The following is a 22,339-nucleotide window of genomic DNA, read 5'->3' on the forward strand; positions in this document are numbered from 1 at the left end:
TTGTACTACAGATGTATAAGCATGATGGTGGAATCACATGCCACAAGTAAACTAGAGGTTTATCGAAACAAGTATTAGTTGGCATGACCGGTTGGTCATCCCGGTTCAATTATGATGCAAAAAATGATTGAGAATTCACATTGGCGTATATTGAAGAATTCGGAGATTCTTCAAGAATTTTCATGTATGACTTGTTCTCGTGATAAATTAATTACTATACCAACTGGAGTTGGGATTGTATTCCCTAATTTTTGGAACGTATAAAAAGTGATATATATATGTATGGGCCCAGTCACCTGCCATGTGGACCGTTTACTATTGTATGATTTTAATAGATGCATCTATTGTATGGTCACATGTGTGTTTGTTATCAACTTGCAATTTGATTTTTGCAAGGTTGTTTGCTCAAAATATTATAGCACAGTTCCAGAATTTAAATTATGATAATCTATCTTGATAATGTTGGTTTAAATCCAAGTTAGTTTAGCAGAAATTCTATGCCTCCAATTATAGCTAAACAATTGGTTATGAGAACAAAACTCCCAAATAGAAATTTGGCATGATTAATACACAATATCACTTGTACGCATCTAGCCAAGTTATGATAAATTCTCCCTATCACAATTGGTTCAGGGTCAGGAACCAAATAATTTCCATCTAGAAATATGGATGTTCTATATGATTTAACTGTTCCACCACAATGCACAATGATGGGTCCCCAAAGAAAGTTGGGAATATGTGTTTGTGATCCCAGCATTAAGGGGAGAAAATTGGCAGCTGAAAAAGTAATCATGGAATGAATTATTATGAGTGTACATAGATCCTCGTACAAAAAAAATGTGAACTTGAAGTTCAAGTGATAATTCATTTGTAAAATATTGCTAGGCGTATTTGCTGACCCATAGCTAAATGTTATATTTCAGCTGCTAATGCTCCAAATAGAATAAAGTCCATGATGGACATAGTCTATAGAACGCATGAAGCGAAATAGACTAATCGCTTCCAAAGATAAAACCCCTTGAAGAAGGAGAGGAGCAAATGATAAAGATGGTCATACTAAGGAGGCAAGTGCTCTGTAAGAGCACCATGACATAACACTTTATAAGACCTCATGGAAGAGGCTCATGTACTTGAAATAATGAGATCTCGATAAGTTATGTCTTTATCGTGTGATGATGGAACCGATGTAAAATGATTATCGATGATATTGTTGATATAATGTAGCGCTCAATATTTTTAATATTGACGAGGATCTTGAGCCCAAATATGTCATGGAATTTGGACAGATAAATGATTGGTCAATGAAAATTACGCAATTAAGATTGACTTCACTTAAAAAACGTAAAGTTTTAGACTGATAGTCCCAACACCTGAAAGTATAAAGTCAGTAGGGTGATACAAGATTTTACATAAATGTCCTATCATTGATTATATGGAAACATGTTCCCTTGTGACATGGTTCGTTGTTCAGATAATCTATTTGGATGTGAGCATAATGCCAAATTAAGATATTAAACAAGATTTCAATTACATTGAAGATGATACTGCATGCATAGCTCAATTGAAAGAAGGACTATCGAATGAGACAAAATAAAACGTATTTCACTAAAGTTCTATTTCAGACATGAATTATGTTCAACAAATTTGTTCAAGTGATAATTTGGCAAACTTCTTCGCAAGGCATTGCCAACCTCAGCAATTGAGAAGTTGTTATACATGATTGGAATTTATCGTCTTTGAGATATCAAGTGATATTTTTGTCAGGGGGAGTATAGCACGCGCTTCACTCTATTTCCCTTCGCACATATTTTGTCTCACTGGGTTGTCCTGGCAAGGTTTTTAATGAGGCAGCAAGTAATGCGTATTACAAGATATGTGTACTCTTTTCCTTCACTAAGATTTTTTCCCACAGGATTTTTTCTTAGTAAGGTTTTAACGAGGCACATTATCTTTGGACATCCAATGGGGGTGTTATGAAATACTTGATTATGGTGGATGTTCCTAACTCCTAAGGGAGTAACACCCACTACTCTTCTCCATTAACCTCCCACTAGTTCTTACCATTATGGATATAACTCTCACACCTCCATGATCTTCTCCCATGTTCTCAATAGTTAATACCATGTTCATGGCATCCTTTGCATTACCTATATCATCCTATAAATAGAGGGCTTGGGCATTACATTGTACACATTTGGAATACATAGAAGAAATAAGAAAGTTCTCTCTTCCTCTCTACATCTTTTGTCTATTTTATTGTTTCTATATTATTACTTTAAGCTTAGTTTCTTAACATTTTGAGCTTTAGAGTAATTACTTTAGTGGCCTAAGGCTTGAACCAGCATTGTCTAGGGCTTCCAATATCGGCTGCTCTACCTCGGGTAAATCTCAGACTTTTCCGTTTACGGGCATTTTTGGTCTTGATCAAAGGATTTGCTATAACCATTTAGTTATCAGTATATGATTTCCGTAGTACTTCATTAAACATGGTAAGTGAAGTTTGTTACCCAAAATTTAATTTGTTGAATGGCTCCAAACATATTTGTTAAATTTGGTAATTAGTGACATCTGACTTCTAATAATATATTATGTCTAATATTTCTTCTTTACTTTTCTTTTCGAGCAAAGAACGAGAGTCTTGCACTCTTTCTTTAGAATGGAAACATCAATGATGTTTTGGTTTAATTTGTCCTCTTTTAATTTTATTTTTTTCCTTTTTTGCTTGAGTCTGCAAAATCAATTTCTTTGGTTAATAGAATATCAAAAGAGTAATACCAAAGTTACCAAACCACACAAATCGAAACCGGAAAATAAAAAAGCAAAACCATATTGAATTTATTTCGGTATGATATTGGTATAATATTTTTAAAACCTAAAATACTGAACTGAATTGTTTCAAAATCTTACCGAGCCAACCGATGAACACCTCTAGTCAAGTTTTACGCCACATTGCTTTCTATATGATTTTCCAAAGAATGTCTGAAAATAACTTCCTTTTCCCTGCGAAAATCAAGAGTCTTTGACATGATACAATACGAAATATACAATTTACTGTGCCAGTTTTCCCTATAAGATTGGAGAAGATGCCAGTTATAAGTCGTGTTTTGTGGTGTAGCCAAGTGGTTTGGAGAACAATCTTAGTAAAACCTGCCTCAACCATACATAAAATACATGAGAAACCTGCAAGAGGGAAAAGAAAATGAGATTAAGAACACACTTCTACGCTTCATCTCCCTTCCTCTGGTTTCACAGTTTATGTTTTCTGGAAACAATGAAATGATTCTTAAGGCATTCCACTGAAGTTCTTAAGATGATATAAACATACCCAACTAGTACACTGGTTTAAAAAGGGTAATAACCAGATTGAGTGCCATTGACTAAGTTTCATACAAAGACGGCCCAGACCATAACACAACTACCACTCCTCAAAAAGAAAAGGAAAAACTACTACTAATGCTACTGCACCTTAATCCCAAACAAGTTAGATGTCAGCTATATGAATCATCATCCTTCCATGTAAACTTGTCTCAATATATCCAAATAATTTAGATTCTCTAACGCTAGAAGTTCTCTACATTTTCTATTGGTACACAAATCTCCTAATTAAAAGACTACCAACAAACCATGAACCCAAAGTAAGAATTCGAGCATGACTAAGTTTTAATATCAACTAATTGGTATCACTTGTATGAATCTTTTCTTCCATTTCGCTTTCACAGAACCATTTTCCATCAAAAGGAGGAAAATGACATCCTTAATTACCTATAGACTGAAGTCAATTTCCTTACAATTATCTTAATTTTTTACTTCATATTATTTGCTTCAACTAACATTTAGACCTTATTATTGATCTCTACTACTCAAAAGTTTCATCAAAACACTCTACAATATGTTAATATATGATTAATCTTTAATATATAGTTTTTCTGGAAATTACCAACCAAACACCAGAAAAAAATTCAAACATTTTCCATGGAACGTGACTTTGGTAGTACCAAACACACCCTCTATCATACGCTTTCTCCAGATCTTTAAATGCCAAATGCAGATCCTTCTTCCTCTCTTTATAAATTTCATTAATCTTCTTAGCAACAATATAGTTGTGGAGCTGCTAGGCATAAATTCAAACCGGTTTTGACACTATTGTAATATCCTTGAGTCTGTATTCTATCGCTCTTTTCCTAACTTTCATCATATGACTCATAGGTTTAATGCCACGAGTTCGACAACTTTAAACATCTCTTTTGTTCTTATACATTGGAATCCAGGTATTCTTTCTCTAGTCGTTTGGCATCTTTCGATTCCTAAGTATAGCATTAAATAGTTTGGTAAGCCATACTACTCAAACCTCTCCAAGATACTGCCAAACTCTAAAGGAAACCAAAATAGCTGAAAATGATATGATCAAACAATTTACTTCATATAAAACAAACCAATAATTGGTTTTTACGTCTCATTAAGGGACATCAAAACATCTTAGGACGGAAAATGGTTATACCCAGTTCTGAACTTCTGATACATTGATTTAAGTAGGTTTCTAGCATAGGCTCATTGACAGCCATCAATTGCCTCAATCAGATCGTCATATCCAAACCTAGCACCTTAATTTAGTTTTGGTTGTAACCGATAATCTCACTCTCATTAACAATTGGCAACAAAAAGTAAGCAATCCAAAGAAGAAAGATAAAAGTGTTGGCAGATATCCAAATAAAAACGTTGATACATGGATGGCATCATTATAGAGCGACCAATGACATGAATCATTAGGAACAAAGTTATCTTGCAAAGGTGAATAAACATCTGAGATGAGAAGTTAGATGTCTATTCACACTTGTCATTTTTCCACACTTCAGTTTATGGTTGTGGTTAGAGATTGCACCAAATTTCATTTAGAAAACTAAGGTGTTTTGCTTTTAGGATTGCTATCTTGATGGAGGCAGAAAGCAAGTTACATGCTTTCGTACTATACGGAATATTTATTATGGCAAGTCTTTGCATTTAGTGCCTCGCATCGAAAATGCAAACTGTAAAATACAGGTAGAGATATTTACCTAAATATGTAGTATATTAGGAAAAAGGAAAGCACAAAGTATCCGACAAGTTTGCACATTTTCCGATTTGATTTCTTCTCGAATACCTAAGAAAGTAAATGGGTTGTTAGAATTGCATTTGATAAAAGGAAATTAACGGGAAAACAACATAATTTATCACATGTGCTTACCATCTTGAATCGATCCATGGTTCCTGACATGATTCCTCTAGATGAATCCATCTCATTCCCCTAGTGGAATTAATCCAAGAAAGAAAAGGTTAGCAAGTAATGTACACAAAAGATTCACAAAACTAACCCGCTTACCATTCGGTCTAGCATTCGGTTGTGGTTCTCCACCTCCTCATGTATGTCACCTGTCAACTGTCCAAATGCAAATATACCAAGTATCAATGCCTGAAGAATGTCCAAAATACATACCAGACGTGCTGGACCTCCAATACCAATATCATGAGTGCTTAAGAAGATTACACATGATACAACAACAGAAAGAATAACTTTCGTTTACATAGCTGTGAGCATCATGTCCTCTATACTTGTTGCACTTATGCAACTTCAGTAGGCAAAAGTTCTACGGAAGTGCAAACAACGAATTGAGCTTTGCCAGTGAAAGTAGCACCAGAAATATGAGAATGAATGATTAGAAGCCCACAGAGGGCCAAGGACACATTGTTTCTCCAACTTCTTGACTTTCAGAGAACCTCAGGCATTTAATCTTAGTCTTCTCATGTTTTTTTAAATAAAATCAGGTGCAGCTTTGGTTAAGACTCATATCACAAAAACAGTACTGCAGAGAATACCTTGACTCAATGCTCAGGCTTTCACCATAACAGTAGCATCAGACCTTGTAGTCCACAAGATGGCAATGAGGCCTAACTTTGCCATGGGCATAAGCGTGAAATTACAGTTTAGTGACAAATTGTTAGTGAAGTTGTAGGCATAAGAACATGGTCATAACTTTGCAGTTTTTGTTAACCATCTGGGACCGTCCTCTTTTGACACCTCACATGAGGATTGAGTGATAGACCTTGAAGATGAACTATGTTGTACTCCTTACCCAATAATGTTATGAGTTAAACACCAAATAATACAGCCTATCACTAGAGATTTGCTAAAAATCCGGTGAAACTGGGAATAGGAGTCCAACTTGGCTTTGGTGGCAATAGCACTTTGGTCATGTAGGTTAAAGATAAGATGCCATGATTATAGACCATATCGTTCTTTAAAAGGTCTAGCATTTTTTCCAAAACAAAAATATTCACCTTAAATTCTACCTTAATTTTGTGACAGTTACTGCAGATCCAATGATATCTAATTCAAACAGTTGTAGTGAATAAATTCAACTAGTGCACCATTACCAGGGATCCGGTGATACTAAGTGGTAGTTTGGCTAGGGGATTAGGAAAATAATCAACATAAAATCCCGCATAAACAATATTGTGTTTGGTTGGAGGGATTAGCGAATAAATCCCCGCATAACTAATGTAGTGTTTGGTTGAGAGTATTAAATAACCCCGTATTCAGCTATGCTGAGAGTCTGAGCATTATTTTATGACAGATAGAATGTAGAATAATACGTGTATTAGCAATACAATGATAAAAGTATTTAAAGACAAATATTCTTAAAGTAAGTAATTCCTACATAATATTCCGTGTACTATTACTCACCACATAAACAATCTTTGCATTATATTAACAATCCATCTCTAACTAGTATGTGAACCAAATCATCCCTAAGTAAATTGTATGGGATAAACTTTTGACACTTTTTAGAAATTCCGCTTAATTTCAAAGGTAGTTAAGCTTACACAAAAACCACAGCTCCTCAATGGACTGTATGCTTCAAAACAAAGAAAGAAAAGAAGTAATACCAAAAAAGGGGGAAGAAGAAGAATAAAGCATAGCAAAAACTTACTCTCTTTAAAAAGCTGACTCTGTCTTGTAAGCTATCCACAGCTTTGTCATTGTCTCGTTCATCAAGATCACGAGGATAGGAAGATGAAGCACTTATACCACCTTCCTCAATACTATCGTAGTTATCAAAGAGAGCAGCTCTATGGGCTCGATGATCCCTGTAGAACAGGAAGTTCAAATTGCTATTTGTAAGGCCATGAGACAAGAATAATAGACTTCTGGATAATATTGCATATATTAGCAGTAGGTAACTACATCTATTTCTTTGATATGTCATCTCATTGGGACTAATTAGCTGCAGAAGAACCCCCACCCCCCACCCACCCACCCCCCACCCCGCCCGGTGATATAAAATAGATTATGTGAGGCAGGAAGAGCTGCTCATCTGGTGTATATGCAGATACGTGAAAGATACAAGTTTAATGTCCAGATAATATAAATTAGATGTGAGGCCTTTATTTTGAAAAATCAGGAAAGAGATATCCTGGCACATAAATTGCTTGTAGCATGAGTGCACACCCTAAAAGAGAAACAATTCATACCCTACCCCCACATACAGAGAGTATTGGATCAAATTCTGACTTCCCAAAATCCATGTTACATGAAACCTTCTTTTGCGTTGATGTACCTACATCGAGTGGCTGTAATGTGAATATGGGTACATCGTGTGGATTCTTCAAACAACAACAACGACCCAGTAAAATCCCACAAGTTGGGTTTGGGGAGGGTAGTGTGTACGCATACCTTACCTCTACCCCGAGAGGGTAGAGAGGCTGTTTCCTATAGACCCTCGGCTCAAGAAGACCAAAAGAGACAATATATCAGTACCATCAACAAAAAACCCGTAGGAATAATAACATCCCAAGAATCAGTAAATAGATGAAAAGCAAAAATAATAACCAGTAAATAAGGACCGACACTATGAAAACGGAAGAGTAGTGTGAACACAATGTTGACCACCAGCAATCTAAGAGTAAACCCTATTAGCCTAGCCTCACACTGGTACGAGTTAGAAATATGCTCAACTACCTCCTAACCTACAACCTTAATGCTCGACCTCCACAATTTCCTATCGAGGGCCATGTCCTCGAAGATCTGAAGCCTCGCCATATTCCTCCTGAAGAACCGTCTGGATTCTTCAAAATGCACTAAAAATTAGCAAAACCTGCACGTTCTCAATTCCCATACTAAATACTTACACATATCCATATTTGATACATACATATGGCTCGGTTCTTGTATCACAACTCAAAATAATTTAACAAGCATTAAAAAGAACTGCAAGAAAGCATGACAACTAGCTGAAGTCTCCAGCATGGGTTGGCCATTCATGATCAATAACAATTAACTATATCTCAATCCCAAACTAGTTGGGGTCGACTATATGAATCCTCTATATACATTCTGAAAATAATTTTTGATTATCTATGATTGCAATAATTACTTTAACATTGCGCCTTCTCTTTCTGAGTAGTCAAATACTCAAATAATAGGCATGTTCCCATGAGTGTCAAAGTCCAAATAAAATATTGCTTCTTCAAGTACATTAGTTTTCTTTTTCTGTAATATATCCCTCTTCAAAAGTCCAAGTTCCTTAGCAGCAAACGTCAGAAACCCAGCAAAAAGAACATTTACTTGGCACATAAGAAATCAGTTCATGATAGCTGAATGCAATCCTTTCTTATGTCTTCTATCTTCTAACCCCAGTCTAAGCTTCAATCATATATTACAATACGCCCTCCAGATATCCAATTATTTCTCATAGGTTCGCATCATGAATTCTATATCAGTGCATTTAAACTGGCATCTTAATCCATCTAAGTGCCACGATCATGAATTATTCTTCCCAGGTATTCAGCCAAATCTTAACATTGATATAGGCTGGTCATAAGCTCCTATTGCATTTCTTCCTTCAGACTAGACAATTCATGTTTCGACATACTCTTGAAAGAAGTATTCCAAGTACTTTCAACTGCTCAAGTATGCCTCATGCCCAGAGACCAAACTGTTCGACTAATTTCCCTAGAAATGAGTTAACCTGAGCCAAAACAATACTTACTATTTGCTTATCCCATAAGAAGCACACAACACAGAAAGCAAACTGGAGCCACGACAAACATGTCAATCCACTAAAAATCAGATCAATGTGCCACTACATATATAAACCCTCCGTCCCAAGTATTTTCTCCTTTTCCTTATTTTGGATGTCTAAATTTCAAAATTAGAACTTTCCATTCCAATGTAAACCATAACTTCAAGCTAAGTAACATGATTCGTGAAAAGCTTTTTATCAGGGGCGGAGCTAGTGTGTAGCTTACAGGTTCGGCCTAACTCAGTAACTTTGGTCCAAAACATATATTTTTTCTAAGAAATTCATTGAATATGTACAAATCATTAATTTAAAACTCAGAAACTTAAAAGGACTAGAATCCCAAACCCATAAGGTTCAAATCTTAGCTCCACCTCCGCTTTTTTTATGCACAAGGCCAATGGTGACATACATTAGCATACACTCAAATTCACATTCTTTGCGTTCCAATTGGCATGTATGTAAATACGAAGAATGCTTGTACATATGTAAAAGTGCAATAGAGAATCGAACAGAGACTGACCTCCGATAACTCATTGCAGAAATTCCAGCTCACAGTTATCACTGGTGATCCGAATTCAATTTTTTTTTTGCATACGAGAGAAAATGGAAGATTATAGAAGTTAGGAGAAGAAAATTCGAGTAGAAATCTTAAATTGGAAGAGCAAGTGCAGATCTGGAAATTTTCTCTGGAATTTTCTTATTTATAAAACGAATCGAATTGGAAATGCTAGAAAGTGGAGAATAATTTGAAGAATGCTTAAGGTGGTGGGAAAAGAAACTGAAATTTTGAGTTAACCAATGAGAAAACCCTTTAGGCGAAACAGAGAGTAATCTCACGTGTCGGTGCCTATTGAAATGAATTTTTTTAATTATATTGACGTACTTATACTGTATTAGCCTTTATATAGTATTTGAATATTTAAATTTAAAATTTAAAATATTAAGTTGAAACAAATGTGATATATAAATTGAAACAAATGGAATATAATGAAGAGATAGTATTAATCTGTTAAAATAATAGCCTCGGCGTTTTATTTCATTTTACATAACAGTTTCTTCTTTTTTTCTTGTTCGGAAAAAGAGTCACATCTTTATAAACTTGAAAACTCGTTTTTTTGAATTAATTTATCTTTAATATGCTCTTATAAGAATGACATGACATGTTAAACTTATTTTTTCGGTTTCATATGGAAATATTTGAGTGGAACAAAATGAAAGAAATAAAGAGAACTTTTTGATAAATAAACTAAATGTGTACAGCATATCGATAATGCCCTTAGAATTTTAAGGTCTCAAAATATGTCATATAATTCATATAAGAGACTAGGGGTGTACATAGATCGGGTTGATTCGAATTTTCTAATTATCAAACCAAAATGATTGTATCGAGTTATTAAATCTAAAGACCAAACCAAACCAATAAAAGTCAAGTTTTTCAATCTCGATTTTTTTCGAATTTTTCGGGTTTTTCGTTTTTTTTTAATAAAGTTTTCATAGCACAAAATATAGAATTTGTGCTCCAAATATTTCTTTAATCCTAGTAAAATAGAACTATATAAGGTATTTTTCAATAAAATAACATAAATATGAGATGAGTCATGGCATTGTACTAAAATATTCAACAATAAAGATAATAAAATCGCATAAAATAAGTATTATTAATAAGTCATAATGAAAACAAACATAATTTTAAATTACTAATAAGTTGCTAAAATAAGTACGACTAATAAACACTAATATTTCCATGACTAAACACTAAAAGAAAAATAAGTTATGTATTTTATCTAAACCATAGAAAAACTAAAAAATAGACATCCAACACTATTTTCATTCATAATAAAATTGAATTGAATGTCTTTTATTAATATTAGTATTGATTTGATATTGGTTTAGGATTTATTTGAGTTACTAATATTTATGAACTATAAAACTTATTGAAGTATCCAAAAATTATAAGTCCAAGCTTGAAACAATACGTGAAAAGATAAAACTATGAAAAAGCTTAAGAAATATTTATAAACTACACTACAATAAATATTTTTATGTATTAAATATATTTAAAACTTCTATACATATATTGTCGGATTGATTTGGTTTCGGTTTGATTTTTTTTAGTTAAAAACCAAACCAAATATGATCGGGTTTTTTTTTTCCAAAACCAAACTATAGTCGAATTTTTTTTCTCAGTTTAACTCGGATTATCGGGTTGTTGCGGTTTATCGGTTTCATTTGTACACCCCTACGAGAGACTGACATTACAGCTAAAATAAAATATTCAAACTACTGAGTCCAAATACAGAGTGATATTCTTTTTGCAAAGAACTAAAAATGAAGAGTAACATATAAAAAAGGTTTTTTTTTTTTTTTGCTAATGAAAGGAGATTTTATTAATAACACAAACAGAAATTATTACATGATGTGAACTAGACATATAGTACCAGTTCCGTATAAGTCTGCTTTTAGTTCATTGAAGATAAAAGGGGGTGGGCATACAAAAAACATAACATTTCTTCCCATTAATAATCCTTTCATTAATTTGATCGCAGTGGCCAAGCCACATGGTCATAAGGGTAGTCAGTTGACCACTCTTCGTCGAAAAATTACACTATGTATTTAGGTAAAATATTATGTTTTACATGTATATAACACATAAAACACCCTTTTTATCGGGAAAAAATATAACTTCTTTGAATAGCCTCAGAGAAGTACCTAGCTTCGCTACCGTTTGATCGTAACGAAAAATGTTACTTTGCACCTCATACAAGTTACAACTGACGCAAATTGGGTAAAGGTAAGCTATGTTTGAAGAGGGAAACTTGTGGGATCCAATATCTTATATTACCCAAGATTTGACCCTCAATAAACTGAGATGACAAGAAGCAAATTTGGTCAAAAGTATTATGTATAGCAGCTCCTGAAACTCAGGTGTAGACAAACGAAAACTCAGCTCCTGGAGTTTTAATAATTATGCCATGGTTATGGCTAACAAATTTTGTATATAAACTACAGCAATAGACAATAGATCAAATAAAGCAGTAATAATCTGTAATTACTATCTCAATCCATACCTCACAATAGAATTAAATGGATAACAAATAAAGAAGTCTATTCTGAAGATGAAGAACATACACAAACTAACTGCAATTAAATGGAGGTGCATAAATATGTACTTTCCTTGCTGTTCAACAACTTGCAATGAAATATTTAAATCAACACCAGAGAACCAGACATCTTTAATATGTCTGGATCTCTGATGTTGATATAGCGTCAAACTATATTCTAATCTATCATACAAATGCATCAAATTAATAAAATTACCACACTAAGTAAACCAATTCAAATGATCAAGAATGAAAAGAAGTTCCAAATTGCATTTGCCACTCCATACAATCTTCAAAATCAATGCTGCTCGCGCAGTCCAGTAAAGCATTTTGCTGTTGCTCAAACCGGCAAATGTAGTTTAATCCAACAAGCAGCTCGCAAATTACTGCCTCCATTTTCTGACAATCAGCAAAATATAATGTCTGAAGAAGGAGAACATTAGTTCTCTTAACAATCTGTTGCTGCTCAAAATTTCGCTCGCTTTGCCACCTGATCATATTATGTGCCAAAGGTGCAAGCCATTTGAGTAACTCTTCAAGCCTTTCTTTCCAATCGTGGGCAAGAGGCGCGTCATATATGGCTAAACCTTTCATATATGATCTCAGACTAGACTTCAAAGTCTTTCTTAAGCTTGTCGGTAACATCTGATATAGATCATCTCTCCCTTCGTCGCCTACCAGATGTGGATATTGAAGCAGCTTTTCTATGACAATAATCACATTTGCATAATGTAAAGCTAAAGCACGGCCTCCAACTGTTGCAGGAGGAGCATACAACAACGTTACCCTACTTTTGGGACCATGTTTTGCAGCATCAGACACACAACTCTTTAGCTGTCTAGCATTTTCGTTTAAACGGATACTACTAGGAGACCTATTGAAAGAACCTGAAATGTTAGATTGCTCCCTCTTTGTACCACTTGAAACACTACAACAACCAGATATCTGACTACTTCTATCATCAGTCGCAAGATCGTTCTCAACATCCGTTTTTGAAGCAGAACTCAAACTTAGACATTCCATGAATAGCCTCCCAGGTCCCATTCCACACGCGAAATTAAAATTCTCGGACCCAAATAAGCTCCCTTCGTTTCTTCCAACCTTTGTTAGAGCATTGTGGCTCGTGCTCCTCTTTCCTAACGCTCCTCTCTCAGTTTGCCCCGAGTGACACCTACCGTTGCTATTCCTCAAAACAGACTTCTTGAAATCAGAATTCACCACTTCAGACCTCTCACTGGAGTCTCGTTTCAGCTGCAGTAAACCGCCACTGCAACCAATTTGCAACCCTGCACCCGAATTCCTCAAAAGGTCCCTCTTTACGAGGGCATTCCCAAACACGCTACTAATCCGAGTATAAACAGTACACACAGTCCTTGCCAATAGTTCAACAACTTTATCATAAGTCTGATTCCAAAGTGAAACATCTTCTAAATGCTTCACATCTTGTTTCTGCCAAGCCAACTTCTGTTCGTACGCTTTTCGACTCTCCTCATGTTGATTCTGCTGAAATTTCTTTGTTGCCATTTCCAATTCATTCAATACAGCCATCTCACAATACAAACTAGCTGTTGAATTCACATACCTCTCCATTTTCTTTACCATTCCCTCCATATCCTTAACCAGAAATCCCAAATCTTTCACATCAATTACCCCACAAATAATATCCCCATATACATGCTCAAAACCTTGTAAAGCACTAATTGTACATTTTTTTCCAAGTCTAGACACTACACTAGCAACTCTATTCAAATCATCAAGTTTTTCAACAAGTACTAATTCTAATAAAACCTCTTCATCTTCAGAAACTAAAGCCCTTACTCCTAAAGATTTAAAGATCTCATTTTTAAGCTTTAAAATCTCAGAATCAGTTAAAGATTTATGAAGATGAATAATTTTAGACATCATATTAGCTACTTCAAATGATAATATCCCTATAACTTGCTTCTCTTGTTGGTTTTGGCTTTGGCTTTGGCTTTGGCCTTGTTTTTTAACAGACACTAATTTCTTTGAATTTTCTATAAGTAAAGAATGTTTTTTTACATTAGTACTTACCTGATTTCCCATTCTTAAACACCAAGGTTCAGCCACCATTTTGAGAAGTGAAATGGGGTTTTTAACAGATCTGTAAAAGATGGGTGAAAATCAAGAAAGTTGAAGTGGCTATTTTTGTAATGAAAATGTTGAGGGAATGAAAGGATAAAAGAGGAAAATTTGGAAGTGGGTTCATTGATTTGGTGCTGAAAAAAGTGGGAACAATGTAGATGAGTCAAGAAATGCGCATGGTTTGTGGGGAAAAAATGCAATTGATTTGATACAAAAGTGAAGTAGTGAAGAATGAAATTGAGTGGTTTTAAAGAAGAGAGGTTATTTTTGCAAAGGAGGAGTTGCTCTGCGTGTGAGAATTTGTAATGATTTTTTTGAAAAGGCAATGGCAGTTTTGAAGAGGAAGATGAAGCCAAAGCTGAAAGCCTCAACCCCCCCACCCCACCCCACACACACACAACCACCCCACCCCCTCGTACCAGTACCATAATGTCACAAAAATAAATATATAATGAAAGAATATACTATATGGCAATACTAAAAATTTTAATATCTAGTAGTCTTCGTCACCATAAGAATAGATCAATAAATTTAGATAAATATTTTAGCAGCAAAAATATTCAAATTCAAAAAGTTTCTAACAATCTAAACTAGCGTTTGGACATAAATTTGGTTAAAACCTGGAAAAAAGTTTCTGAAGTTATATTGAAAAATAATTTTTGGAAGTTGAAGTTATATTTGGACATGCATTTTATTTGAAGAAAAGTTGAAGTTTCTAAGTGAAACAAAAATTTCATCCAATAAATGCCCTAAATTAGTTTTTAGGAACTTGAAAAAAAATTATTTTTTTTTAAAAAAAATTGATCATATGTCATGAACCAACACTATTTTTTTTAAATTTTTTTTTTTTAAAAAAAAAAAAAGCCAAAATCAATGGTTAAACGGGAGCGAAAAAGAATGGTAGTCGTATAATACCTTTGTTGGTTATATTTTTTGTTCTTTTTTTTGGGTGAATAAATTTTTGACTCTATGAATTTACTTCATGAGCCTAGTCATTTTCATTTCAAGAGTTTTCTACCATTTGAAAAGGAAAGAAATGAGAATTTGCAAACCCAAAAAAAAAAAAAAAATGAAATTACACACAAAATTTTGAAGCTACCTAAGCTGCATGCATTAATAACACATGGAGAAATTTAATATGGTGTTGTAAAAGTTGCCTTTCGTGTTTTCCAAATTTATGGGGATTAAGAACATGCAACATAAGGAAGCTTAAGTTGTAACACTCCTTTTGTGTAAAGTTATCTGATTTACTGGATACGAGTTCGAGTCGTGAAATCAGCCTATAATGTCAATATTAGAATAGGTTGTCTACATCACACTTCTAAGAATGCGACTTTTCTCCGAACCCTGCATAAATACAGAATATTTCGTGCACCAAACTACCCTTTTTCCTCCTTTTGTGTAAGCTTTTCATGTTATGATAGAAAGCCTTTAGCTAATATTCTGTGATAATACAGTAAAAAAAATTATATTATTAAATCATCTGAAAGATAATTACAAATAACTATTAACAAAAATTTAATTTGTAATTTGAAAATAAACCAGATAAATGTGTCACAATAGGCTAATAGTGATAGAGAATTTTTTTTTAATACATTATCAATGTAAATCCGATGACAAACATGTTCCCTATTGATATTTGATTAAAAACTTTAGTACAACAAAGTCTTGTATCCAATGAGATTCAATCCGAAATGTATATCAAAAATTCGATAAGGGAACATGATCTTGACAAAAGTTTGAGTACTAATTGCAATTTTCATAATTTTCCGTATCTTACTCTATAATACTGCGTTATTTTTAGTTAGCAGAAATTAGTGAAACTAATTGATTGTGCTCCAAATTTGAGTGGTGATTATAAGAAGATTGAACGGAAATTTTTTGTTTTTTATTTATGGACAATTTATCTTGAATAATATGCATCATCAAATATAAAACCAACTGGACCAGTACCGATCATTTCTATAATTATTTTTTCTTTTTTCGTAACACTTAGTACTATAACTATCTAGATACAGCTATATGGAACACGGAGAGAAAAATGGAGTAATTTTCATTGAAGTTCGGCGTATATCCGCTGATATTTTGTTTAAAGAAATAATCAAAATAAGTGTATTACATGGAAAAAATTTGTAAAATAAAATCTTTTAAAATATTTAACGTTTTAAATGAAACATAAAAGAGAAAAGAAAAGTTAGTTTAGACAAATAATTTTATCATTAAAGCTATATTAAATACTTTTTTTAATGAGTGAACAAGAACAATAAAAGAGAGAGAACAACTTTTTGAGTTTAACAATAAGTTATTTGACTTCAGATTTGAAAATCTTAGGGAAAAACAAGGAGAAGTGCACTTTATCGAAGAAGAGTGTGAAAGAGTAATTTTCATGTGTAATTTTCCCAAGAATGAAAGCCTCAAATTAACTAACAAGATGAGCAGTGGAGCATTAAGAACTTCTTCGTATTAATCAGAAGTCTTGGATTCAAGTCTTGGGTATAAAACCGTCTTTGTTAGATAACATTTTTTCTTTAATGTAATATTTTTCTATGCGAATCCAAATTTAATCGGCCTCCAATAGAAATATCCGACATAGATAAAAAAAAACCTCAAAGTCAAAAATTTAGTGGTGAGTGAAGGGTGCCATTTCCAAAGTCAAAGCAGGCACAAATTGAAGAAGGGAACAAAATGTAAGTAGTATGTGGTGTAAAAATCTCAATCATGATTTTGAAAAGTCAAATAAGCCAAATAAAGAGCACTGCATTACAAACAAAGCCTGCTGTTTTACAGTGGCCAAACAACTTATCCTTCCTTTTGGCCAATTTACCTTTGGATCTGAACTCAAGGAAAGGTAAAATATTTACCCGGTTGTAACCAAATAATCAATGAATATAAAAAAAATATGTCTTGCATATACATAGTTATCATTTAACTATAGTAAAATATTATATATTTTTACTTTAAAACTGGGGATATTTAAATTAAACTCTACAAAAAAAGTTAAATATTATTTATCCTCTCTTCGAAAATATATGTTGCTTAACTTTCGAGAGTTACTTAAAATTATCTTTTTACCAAATTTACATAAATATTCCGGAAATAATATTTTTTTTTCAAGTGTATCCCTTAAATATCAATTCTTTTTCTCAAATGATAATTTTATTTATATCAAATAAGTAGTTTATACCAATATCAATCAACTTAACTCGTGTAAAGCATAAAATAACAAACAATATGAAACGGAATAACATACGAGCTTCACATGTCTAGTCTCTAAAGTAAAAGTTGGCAAGAAAGATGAACAGCCATCTTAGAAAAATAGTGATGATAGTAAGATATACTATGAGTAGTAAGTACTTTTTTATCCTTAATTAAGATAGAGGCGAAATTAAGATTTGAACTTTATAGTTTGGAATTCTAGTATGTTTCTGTTACTGGGTTCTAAATTAACAATTTGTATATTTTCAATGAATATCTTAAAACAAATACAGAGTTTAGATAAAAGTTACTGGGTTCGGCCGAACCGCAAGACTTATGCTAGCTCCGCCCCTGTATCAGAGGTCTCAGGTTCAAACTTTAGTTATGAAGTTACCATTAGCAGGGAGTACTTTTGCTGACCCAGGTGAGATTTTTCGGTGCGAATCTGATTTAATCAAGCCTTAATATGAGTACGGAATACACGGTGAGAAACCAAAAAAAATAATGACATGAAAAGATGGAATACTATTATAGCACGAAAAGACTAGGCCCCTTCTAACATCTCAATCAAAGTAGCTCATTAGGTTTTTAGATGGGGCAATTGAATTGGATTTGGTAAGTTATGGTTCAATATTACAAGGTGTAAAGACAAATCTTGAGAAAGAAACTTGACTAAATTATGTCAAAAAGATGGAAATATAGTGGGAGTTGTTAACATTGTTTTCCTAAAGACAAAATCTTTATTCAAAGACAAGCAAAGGAGGACAAAAAGAGAGAACCTGCCCAACTAGCCCACCTTGAGTAAATTTGGGTTTGGTTTAACTGTCTTTTAGTCTTTTAGATACCTTATATTTTCCACTCTTGCATAAACATCACGATTGCTTTTGTTGTTTTTTTCTTTATTTTTGTTTTGTTCTTTTGTCCCATAATTGTCGTGGGTCGACCACACATGTGAAATGGCCATATCGAATAGACTACAAAGCAATAAAATACTCGGTAAAAAGGCAGTTCGGTGCACTAAGCTCCTGCCAATGTTTTAAAAGGCGAGGGCGTGAGGCGAGGCATTTTACCTCTGACGAGGCGAGGCGTAAGCCCTGAGACATGGGGCGTAAGTCCCACGGATCTTTAAATTTTACTAATTTCAAGAATTTTAAGGTAGTATAAAATAAAAAATAATTATAAAAATTACATTAAAATCACAAAATTATAACAAATAATTTATTTAAAATATTTATAAATTATAATTCAACTATGAATAATACAAAAGGTATGACATATATCATAATATGCAAATTAGTTGCAACATCGTTACAACTCAAACATCAAAAGTAAAGTATTCGATACGAAATCTTATATGTATCTCTTGAAGAGTAATGAATCTTGAAAGAATTTCGATATTATAATTTGATTTTTCTTAAATTATTCCTTTTTATTTAATATGCTTTCTATTTGAAAGAGAATTTGTATAAAAACATAATTCACAATTTAAATATGATTCTCTAGCATTATTTATTTTTAAGTTTCAACAAGTTAATAAAGTGACACATAATTCACCATACAATACCATGATAACAAATTATTTGCAAATAGTTACTAGTTAATACTGAGCTATTAAATTAATAAGTATTGTATCTCGGAAACGTGAAAAAATAATATTTAAAAAAATAATTAAAAAAATTATGGACTATTAGTTAATAAATAAATACTTTTTAAATGAAAGATTTATTTAAAATTAACTATCATAGCAGTCTTAGTGGATAACGTGTAATTTTTATTTTAATTATGAAATAAAATACTCTCAACTTAATGATTTATGATTAAGAAAAAAGTAATTTTGAATTGTCAGAGATTTATTAAGAAAATTTGAGGATTTACAAGGTTAGTTACATACAATTGCATAAAGCTCTATTAGGCGAGCCAAGTACAATCCCCACACATAAGCCCAGGGGCGTTTTACGAGTGCTCCGCCCCGGGGTGAGTCCCAATTCTGCCTTTTAGAACATAGGCTCCCGCTATGCACAGAGTTCGGGAAAGGACTGGACCACCAAAGTATATGGTACGCAGTCTTACCCTGCTTTTCTGCAAGATGCTACAATAACATACTCAGTTTGATTTTACAAATAGAATTTGGGGAGGGTGAGATATACGTAGACCTTACCTCTACCTTGTGAGAGATAGAGAGATTATTTTCGATATATTCTTAGATCAAGAAAAATATTTTTAAAACCGGTTTAAAAATACGACTAAAAAGTTATGGTAAAAATATTGTAGAAATGAAAGGAAAAGTACTGTCAGCAAAAGTAGTACAAATGCCCAAATAAACGAAATATCACTAATAGATTTGAAGAATAAGACAATAATAGGATAATAATAATGATACTGATAAGCAGAAGATGGAGCAAATCGGGTGCTCTTGTAACGACCCGACTGACTGTTTTGCTTTCTAGATCCACGTTCCCCTAAATAAGACTTTTCATATGTATTTTTATTGTATTATGACTTGCGGGGAGGGTTAGTTCGGGTTTGGAAGAGTTCGGGTTGAAATTAGAACACTTAGTTCCTTAACATTGGCTTAAAAAGGTTAAGTTTGACTTGGGTTAATATTTTGAGTAAACGACGACCTCGGACCGGGATTTAACGATCCCGATAGGTTCGTATGATAATTTTGGACTTGGGCGTATATTCGGATCGGGTTTCGGATGACCCGGAAGCGTTTCGGCGCACAAAGTTGAAAGTTGGAGCATTGAAGGTTTTAAAGTTCTTTAAATTTAGTTTGAAGTAGGTTTTGGTGCTATCGAGGTCTATTTGGGATTCCGAGACTGGAGATAGTTCTGTATGATTATTTGTGATTTGCACGCAAATTTGGTGTTATTCTGAGTAGCCTACATACGATTTGGCGCTTTCGGAGCATGTTGAAAACTTCAAGTTCATAATTTGATTCAATTCGGTTTTAGGGTGCGATTATTAGTTTCGGTATTGTTTTACGTGTTTCGAGAGTTCGAGCAGGTCCGTATCATATTTATGGACTTATTGGTGTATTTGGACAAGGTCTCGAGTGGCTTGGGTATATTTTGGACCGTCCAGAGTTAAGTTGAAAACATCAGAATTTTCTGTTCTGGTTTCCTTCTTCGCAAACGCGGAGAAGTAATCGCGTTCGCGATGAAGGAAAGGGGCTGGGTGGAATATTTCACTATGCGTTCTCGAGATGAAGACCACGTTCACGGAGCTTTTGGCCACTGGCCTTCGCTTCGCGCTCAAGCCTTCGCATTCGCGAAGTGAGAGGCCAGTTAGGGAGGGGGTCAATCTTTGCCCTTCGCGTTCGCGAAGAGGCCATCACGTTCGCGATGGGCAGGCCAGCTAAGCCTTCGCGTTCACGTGGCCTTTCCCGTGTTCGCGAAGGGTATATTTTCTAGGCTTGGCTTTTTGGTTTTCGCGATTATAGAGGCCCAATCGCGAACGCGTATAAGGACCACTAGGCAGAAACATTTTGAAAATGGGACTTAGGATATTTTTGGCTCATTTCTTTCATCTCTTGGGCGATTTTGGAACTCTTGAATAGGGGTTTTCACCTAACATTTTGAGGTAAATAATTTTATATGAGATGAATTTAATACATAGATTATGGGTAGATTTTAACATGAAAATTTATGAAAATTATGTGTTTAGTTGACAAATCTAGCTTTTGATAAAAATGGGATTTAACCATGAAAATGATTATGAAACTGAGTGAAAATTATATATTTGAGTTCGTGAGGTTTTGGATAACAATTATCTTCAAAATTTTCCGGGATTCGGGCATGTGGGCCAGGCGGTAAATTTTAGGAATTTTCCAATTTGGGTTGGGTAATCACTCTAATGGTTAGATTATGAACTTTTGAGCACGTATTGATTAATTTATATAATATTTGGCTAGTTTCGAGTTATTTGGCACCAAGTTGAGGGCTTAGGATGGATTTGTGGACTGGAAGTGCACTTGAGAACGAGGTAAGTCTCTTGTCTAACCTTGTAAGAAGGAACTCATCCCCTTAGGTGTATCTTGTTGTGTATTACTTGTGTGGAGAGCTACGTATGCAATAGGTGACGACAGTACGTGCGTAGCTATATTCTATGAGATGTCTGGATAGTCTTAGATCCACATCATGCTTTGATTGTACTGTTATGTTTATTATGCATATTAATTCTCTTAGATAAAGCTGAGACTAGGAATTTTAAAGTTGTAATTCTCTAATTTAGATTTCTTATTTTTGGAAAGAATTGAGGAATACTTAATAACTCTGAGAAATTCATGTCTACTCGCGTAGCAAGTACTTCCGCAAACGAAGTAATCTTCTCTACTCTCATGGGAGCGGGTCGTTTGCCTCTGTAGCATAATAGATGCATCTATGGTTCGTGTCGTTCGACTCTCGGCAGAGCACACAGTATATTTTTGGATCGGGTCGTACGACCTCAGCATAAATCGTGTGTGATAATACTCGAAGCCTGATTATAGTTGGTATTATTTTATGGCTTGACAGAAATTGATTTGGAGTTAGTAGGTGTTGGTTAGAGATTTTGGAATTTACTAACAATTAAAGAATCATTTATTCACGGGTCGCTATTGTGTTATTATTATTATTTACATGTCTCATGCTTATTTAGAATTTCTGTATTGTATTTATTGGCCCATAGTAAGTGTCGTTGTCGACCCCTCGTCACTACTTCTTCAAGGTTAGACTAGATACTTACTGGGTACATATTTTTTATGTACTCACGCTACACTTTTGCACTAATCGTGCAGAATCTGAGGCAGGTGCATTTGGAAGTCATCTGGCACGCACCCCCATTATCCCGAAGCTTAGTGATGAGCTGCTTTCTGAGTCCGTTCTACAGCACCGAAGTCTCTCT

The 22,339-nt window shown here is 34.0% G+C and overlaps 2 protein-coding genes across 2 annotated transcripts; both read right to left on the minus strand.

Annotated features, from left to right (window-relative positions):
• Nucleotides 1-2,834: 2,834 nt before the first annotated feature.
• Nucleotides 2,835-9,909, minus strand: LOC107778211 (bet1-like SNARE 1-2). The gene is made up of 6 exons (XM_016598423.2): nt 9,577-9,909; nt 6,966-7,122; nt 5,357-5,413; nt 5,222-5,281; nt 5,052-5,137; nt 2,835-3,180 (listed from the first exon to the last, which is right to left on the minus strand). The coding sequence occupies exons 1-6, from the start codon at nt 9,588-9,590 to the stop codon at nt 3,153-3,155; spliced, it is 402 nt and encodes a 133-aa protein (XP_016453909.1). The 5' UTR covers nt 9,591-9,909; the 3' UTR covers nt 2,835-3,152.
• A 2,285-nt stretch (nt 9,910-12,194) lies between these two features.
• LOC107778213 (uncharacterized) lies at nt 12,195-14,595 on the minus strand. Its single transcript, XM_016598424.2, has one exon. The coding sequence runs from the start codon at nt 14,246-14,248 to the stop codon at nt 12,401-12,403; it is 1,848 nt and encodes a 615-aa protein (XP_016453910.2). The 5' UTR covers nt 14,249-14,595; the 3' UTR covers nt 12,195-12,400.
• Between the last annotated feature and the right edge of the window lie 7,744 nt (nt 14,596-22,339).

The sequence above is a fragment of the Nicotiana tabacum genome, chromosome 7 (assembly GCF_000715075.1).
Source record: "Nicotiana tabacum cultivar K326 chromosome 7, ASM71507v2, whole genome shotgun sequence".
NCBI lineage: Eukaryota > Viridiplantae > Streptophyta > Magnoliopsida > Solanales > Solanaceae > Nicotiana > Nicotiana tabacum.